Source organism: Rhinichthys klamathensis, unplaced genomic scaffold (assembly GCF_029890125.1).
Source record: "Rhinichthys klamathensis goyatoka isolate OS25496 unplaced genomic scaffold, OSU_Roscu_1.1 h1tg000041l_1, whole genome shotgun sequence".
NCBI classification, from domain to species: domain Eukaryota; kingdom Metazoa; phylum Chordata; class Actinopteri; order Cypriniformes; family Leuciscidae; genus Rhinichthys; species Rhinichthys klamathensis.
In genome coordinates this window covers 184,640-191,617 of record NW_026606588.1, presented here as the reverse complement: position 1 = coordinate 191,617, position 6,978 = coordinate 184,640, and the positions used below count along the sequence as shown (strand labels likewise).

General features: G+C 40.7%; 1 protein-coding gene across 1 annotated transcript; it reads right to left on the bottom strand.

The window, feature by feature from the left end:
- Positions 1-121: 121 nt before the first annotated feature.
- On the bottom strand, positions 122-6,949 carry LOC130082209 (coagulation factor VII-like). Its single transcript, XM_056246972.1, has 8 exons — positions 6,839-6,949; positions 6,580-6,743; positions 5,551-5,575; positions 5,355-5,471; positions 4,616-4,756; positions 1,372-1,496; positions 1,170-1,290; positions 122-733 (listed from the first exon to the last, which is right to left on the bottom strand). The coding sequence occupies exons 1-8, from the start codon at positions 6,897-6,899 to the stop codon at positions 174-176; spliced, it is 1,314 nt and encodes a 437-aa protein (XP_056102947.1). The 5' UTR covers positions 6,900-6,949; the 3' UTR covers positions 122-173.
- Between the last annotated feature and the right edge of the window lie 29 nt (positions 6,950-6,978).

Below are 6,978 nucleotides of genomic sequence, written 5' to 3'. Positions count from 1 at the left end.
TGCACTTTTATGGTCTTCAAATTTTCTCCGGCCATTCACTGCCATTATAAAGCTTGGAATTTTTAAATATAAATCTGATTGTATTCGTCTGAAGAAGAATGTCATATACACCTAGGATGACTCGAGGGAGAGTAAATCATGGGCTGATTAAATTTTTTGGGTGAACTATCCCTTTAACGCTTCACTTGAGTAGAGTTCGCCGTATGTTGGTGGATCCACTGCAGGTAGTTGGAGACGCGCGTGTAGATGCCGTAGGATCCCGGTCGAGCGCAGCCTTTCCCCCAGCTCACGATTCCCAGCAGGAACGTGGTGTTTCTGTAGCGGGTCACTAGCGGGCCGCCGCTGTCGCCTTTACACGAGTCCTGCTTTCCCTCGATGTAACCGGCGCAGAACATGTTATCAGTGAGCGAGAGTTGGCTGCTCTTCACACACTCCTGCGTGCGAATGCGCGGCACCTGGAGTCGGCGCAGTAAGCGTGAGGTGGGTCCGTCCTCGCTGCGTTTGCCCCACCCGCTCACCGTGTGCTTGCTAACGGCCCACAGCACGCGCTCCGCCATGTCGCGCACCGGCAGGCACACGGGCACGGCGTACGCGCTGTAGACGACGGGTCTGCGCAGACGCAGCAGGGCGATGTCACTGTCTGCGGTCTCCGGCACGTAGCCGGGGTGCATTAGCATCTCCTCCACCTCGATCACCTGTTCTGTGCCTTCGTCCACCTCGATGTCATGCTCACCTGAGTCACAGCGCGACAGAACAACAATAATTAGTTATTAACAATCTTAAAGGGGTCCTACAATGCCCTTTTCACAAGATGTCAAATAAGTCTCTGATGAGTGTATGTGAAGTTTTAGCTCACAAAACACCACAGATATTTTTTATAGCATGTTAAAATTGTCACTTTTTGAGGGTGAGCAAAAACAGGCTGTTTTTGTGTGTCCCTTTAAATGCAAATGAGCTGCTGCTCCCGGCACAGGGGGCGGAGCTTCAAGAGCTTGTGTGTGTGTGTGTGTGTGTGTGTCTACATACAATAAATGTCTCCACTAACATTCAGAAACGTCTAAAAGTTAAACTCTCGCTGAGTCTCTCCGTAAGGCTGCACAAAATCAATAAAAAAATCACAGCCAATCAGAAGAGCGTGTGTAATAATTCTGCTCTGAGAGCGACTGTACCTGCGACTATCTTGAGAAACTTGACTTTGAGTTTCTCTAAACAGTGTGCGGCTGTGAGGATCCATGTGGGTTTATAGATCACACCTCCGCAGAAGCCCTTCTCGCCGTACTTCAGCAGCACCTGTCCACACACACACACACACACACAGGTGTTTGACGGTAATGACACATCAACATGTTGTTCTGACGGTGACCTCGGTACCTGCCACGGACAGTGACCTTTAGGACATTCGGCTCCACCAACGATTCGAGACCTCAGGTCCGCCTGAGAGTTCGTACCAGAACCTCCTCCCCAAAGAAGAGGAACCTTCCCACACGGAAAAGCCTCTGTAAGACACGGACCGTTATAATGGTTTAATTCTAAACTAATTAATTTTAAACGAATTAGACAGTTTTCTATGTAATTAAAGGGATAGTTCACCCAAAAATGAAAATTAGCCCATGATTTACTCGCCCTCAAGTCATCCTAGGTGTATATGACATTCTTCTTTCAGACGAATACAATCAGAGTTATATTAAAAAATGTCCTGGCTCTTCCAAGCTTTATAATGGCAGTGAATGGCCGTTTTTGTTTTGAAGTCCATAAAAGTGCATCTGTCCATCATAAAAGTGCATCTATCCATGATAAAAGTGCATATATCCATCATAAAAGTGAATCTGTCCGTCATAAATGTGCATCTATCCATCATAAAAGTGCATCTATCCGTCATAAAAGTGCATCTATCCATGATAAAAGTGCATCTATCCATCATAAAAGTGCATCTGTCCATCATAAAAGGGCATATATCATAATAAAAGTGCATCTGTCCATCATAAAAGTGCATCTATCCATCATAAAAGTGCATCTATCCATCATAAATGTGCATCTATCCATCATAAAAGTGCATCTATCCATCATAAAAGTGCATCTGTCCATCATAAAAGTGCATCTATCCATGATAAAAGTGCATCTATCCATCATAAAAGTGCATCTATCCATCATAAAAGTGCATCTATCCATCGTGCATCTATCCATCATAAAAGTGCATCTGTCCATCATAAATGTGCATCTATCCATCATAAAAGTGCATCTATCCATCATAAAAGTGCATCTATCCATGATAAAAGTGCATCTATCCATCATAAAAGTGCATCTGTCCATCATAAAAGTGCATCTGTCCATCATAAAAGTGCATCTATCCATCATAAAAGTGCATCTATCCATGATAAAAGTGCATCTATCCATGATAAAAGTGCATCTATCCATCATAAAAGTGCATCTATCCATGATAAAAGTGCATCTATCCATCATAAAAGTGCATCTATCCATCATAAAAGTGCATCTATCCATCATAAAAGTGCATCTATCCATCATAAAAGTGCATCTGTCCATCATAAAAGTGCACCTATTCATCATAAAAGTGCATCTATCCATCATAAAAGTGCATCTATCCATCATAAAAGTGCATCTATCCATGATAAAAGTGCATCTATCCATCATAAAAGTGCATCTATCCCTCATAAAAGTGCATCTATCCATCATAAAAGTGCATCTATCCATGATAAAAGTGTATCTATCAATCATAAAAGTGCATCTATCCATGATAAAAGTGCATCTATCCATCATAAAAGTGCATCTATCCATGATAAAAGTGTATCCATCAATCATAAAAGTGCATCTATCCATCATAAAAGTGCATCTATCCATCATAAAAGTGCATCTATCCATGATAAAAGTGTATCTATCAATCATAAAAGTGCATCTATCCATGATAAAAGTGCATCTATCCATCATAAAAGTGCATCTATCCATGATAAAAGTGCATCTATCCATCATAAAAGTGCATCTATCCATCATAAAAGTGCATCTATCCATCATAAAAGTGCATCTATCCATCATAAAAGTACATCTATCCATCGCATCTATCCATCATAAAAGTGCATCTATCCATGATAAAAGTGCATCTATCCCTCATAAAAGTGCATCTATCCATGATAAAAGTGCATCTATCCATCATAAAAGTGCATTTATCCCTCATAAAAGTGCATCTATCCATCATAAAAGTACATCTATCCATGATAAAAGTGCATCTATCCATAAAAGTACATCTATCCATGATAAAAGTGCATCTATCCATGTGCATCTATCCATCATAAAAGTGCATCTATCCATCATAAAAGTGCATCTATCCATCATAAAAGTGCATCTGTCCATCATATAAGTGCATCTATCCATGATAAAAGTGCACCTATCCATCATAAAAGTGCATCTATCCATCATAAAAGTGCATCTATCCATCATAAAAGTGCATCTATCCATCATAAAAGTGCATCTGTCCATGATAAAAGTGCATCTATCCATGATAAAAGTGCATCTATCCATGATAAAAGTGCATCTATCCATGTGCATCTATCCATCATAAAAGTGCATCTATCCATCATAAAAGTGCATTTGTCCATCATAAAAGTGCATCTGTCCATCATAAAAGTGCATCTATCCATGATAAAAGTGCATCTATCCATGATAAAAGTGCATCTATCCATGATAAAAGTGCATCTATCCATGATAAAAGTGCATCTATCCATCATAAAAGTGCATCTGTCCATCATAAATGTGCATCTATCCATCATAAAAGTGCATCTATCCATCATAAAAGTGCATCTATCCATCATAAAAGTGCATCTGTCCATCATAAAAGTGCATCTATCCATCATAAAAGTGCATCTATCCATCATAAAAGTGCATCTATCCATCATAAAAGTGCATCTGTCCATCATAAAAGTGCACCTATCCATCATAAAAGTGCATCTATCCATCATAAAAGTGCATCTATCCATCATAAAAGTGCATCTATCCATGATAAAAGTGCATCTATCCATCATAAAAGTGCATCTATCCATGATAAAAGTGTATCTATCAATCATAAAAGTGCATCTATCCATCATAAAAGTGCATCTATCCATCATAAAAGTGCATCAATCCATCATAAAAGTGCATCAGTCCATCATACAAGTGCATCTATCCATCATAAAAGTGCATCTATCCATCATACAAGTGCATCTATCCATCATAAAAATGCATCTATCCATTATAAAAGTGCATCAGTCCATCATACAAGTGCATCTATCCATCATAAAAGTGCATCTGTCCATGATAAAAGTGCATCTATCCATGATAAAAGTGCATCTATCCATCATAAAAGTGCATCTATCCATCATAAAAGTGCATCTGTCCATCATAAAGCTTGGAAGAGCCAGGCCATTTTTTAATACACTCTGATTGTATTTGTCTGAAAGAAGAGTGTAATATACACCTAGGATGGCTTGAGGGAGAGTAAATCATGGGCTAATTTTCATCTTTGGGTGAACTATCCCTTTAAGCATGTCTGTACAGTGTTTGCATGAAAGGGAAGCTGGAACATGAACTATAGGGCTTGTCTTGATTGGTGAGTTGTGGATGTTCTCACCGTGTGTCGGGCAGTTCTGACCGTCTGACCCTAAGAAATACCCATCGGCACAGGAGCAGTTGCGCTGGCCGTCCTCCTCCACGCAGAAGTGCTCGCAGTGCCCGTTCTCATGCAGACAGGAGTCAGGCACACCTTTAATCTCTGCGGAGTCAAAGAGATTCAGGAGTTAGGCACACCTTTACGAGAGTGGGAGATTCAGGAGTTAAGCACACCTTTAATCTCTGCAGAGTCAGAGCGGGAGAATCAGGAGTTAGCTTGTTCTTTAACCTCAAGGACGTTTTTACTCTTTCCGGACGCCAAATTCTCTTCAGAAAAGACACTTTTCAGAGTTTTTGAAGCACAAATCCCTCGTACATTACATTAGATATGGTTGATAAACAATTATAAACTGCAAAATTAACATAGTATAATATGTAACCAGTTTAAACAAACTTCTTCCTCAGTCTTGTTCCAGTACAAAAGTCCTAACCCTAATCAAGATATGAAGTCTTTCTGAAAAATGTATCAAAAGCGTGTGTTTGTGCTTAAACAAGAGCAAATATCTGCCACTGGAGTCACAAATAATCTTGTTTTCCCTTTGATTAAGTTTATTTTTCTGACAAAAACTCACTTATTAAGTCTTCAGTCATTCTGTTTCCCCAGTAATTGTGTCTTGATTTAAGAATGTTTAGATATTTGTGCTGGAAAACAAGACAGAAACACTGAGGAAGAGCATCTGATGACCGGCTAGTGTTCTCACCGCGCTCGCAGGAGCGTCCGCTGAAGCCCGGCGCACACAGACACGTGAAGGATTCTGCGTTCTGACTCGTGCACAGCCCGTTGTTCTCACACGGGTTCGATGCGCAGTGATCTTTAACTGCAGACCAACATAAAGATTCATCTTTATTACACAGAAAATGTCATTTAGCAAAAAGTCACGTATCTTTAAAACTCACCATCGTAGATCTTCCAGAACTCATTCTGTGTGGAGACAGTAGTTAGATAGTGTTACGGCATCTTTACTCATATTTCAGACGCAATGCCACATAAGAGCCAGAATGCATCATGCCTGTTCGGACACTAGTTTCAGAGTATTCGTTAGCCTCGCACGCTGTAACACATCTGTCCCTCGCGGGTCAACGTGACCCGAGCCTTAAAGCTATACTTCATTATTTTCTTTGTCCAGAAAGTTTATTTTATTTCATTTTGATAATATTTGTCCTATTTTTTAATGCAATTTCTTTGGAGATTTTTTTGTTATTTTTTATTTTATTTACCTTTAACTAGATTTGATCAATAAATAATAAATAAATAGTCATTTAAGCACATTCCTCACATTCTTAAATTTAAAAAAACTCACAATTTCACGCATAAACCTTTTAATTCAGCTCTAAATATCTTACACTGGGAGTCTTTGACCTCTTGTGGAATATAATAATAACACATGATATTTCATGCCTCTAGATGGGCTTATAGCTCTATATGGAGCAGAGGAGCTGTTCCGCTGGGTCCTAAAGCCAGTTTCTCTTCAGTGTTCGCTCACACACACATCTACACATTATACACTCATTTATTGGTAAAGTTTTAGCATTTTTAGTTTGAATGTTGATCATTTGTAGGTTTGTCTGTGTGTACTGAAGCATTCCTCGCATTCCATTCATTCCAAAGGGGGTCAGATTGACCCGAGAGGGAAGGATTTGTTACTTTTTAAAATTTCTACCACAAAACTCCTTGAATCCTTTAAATACATTTTGTTTGTGTATTCGTGGTTCAAGTGCAACTAAAGTCCTAGGGTATTAGACCCCTCTGATGAACACTCAATTTTTCTATTTTTAAAATGACCCGAGGGAAGGATGAGGGTTGTGGGTAACACACCTAAATGCCACTTCAGAAACGTTACACTAGTTTTCTAGACAACATGCACCAAGAGCAGTGCTGTCAGTCACTGAACGTGTGTGTGTGTGTGTGTGTGGTGTAATCCTGACCGTGGCCTCAGTGTGTTCGAACACCTCCCTCGCCTCCTCGTACGAGCACTTCTCCTCCAGACACTCCCTCTCCAGATTCCCCGTCTTCATCTCCTCGAACCAGCCCGAGTTCGCTCGCCTGCTCCGGGTCAGAACCTCATGAGCCCCGTCCCGCCCCGTGAACACTGAACACACGCACACACGCACACAAGACTGCACTGACAACACTCTTAGTACCAACACTACTGCACCTGGTTGTATAGCTGGTGTTTTACCTTACCTGTGGCCGAATGACAGCAGTAAAGACTCCAGAGGACGTGAAAGCCTGACAGGAGACGCATGTCGACCAGCGCTTCGGTTCTTCTGCTGGAGGGTCAAAGGTCTGAAGTCTAAATACTCTCAGGCCCTCCGGCTGACAAC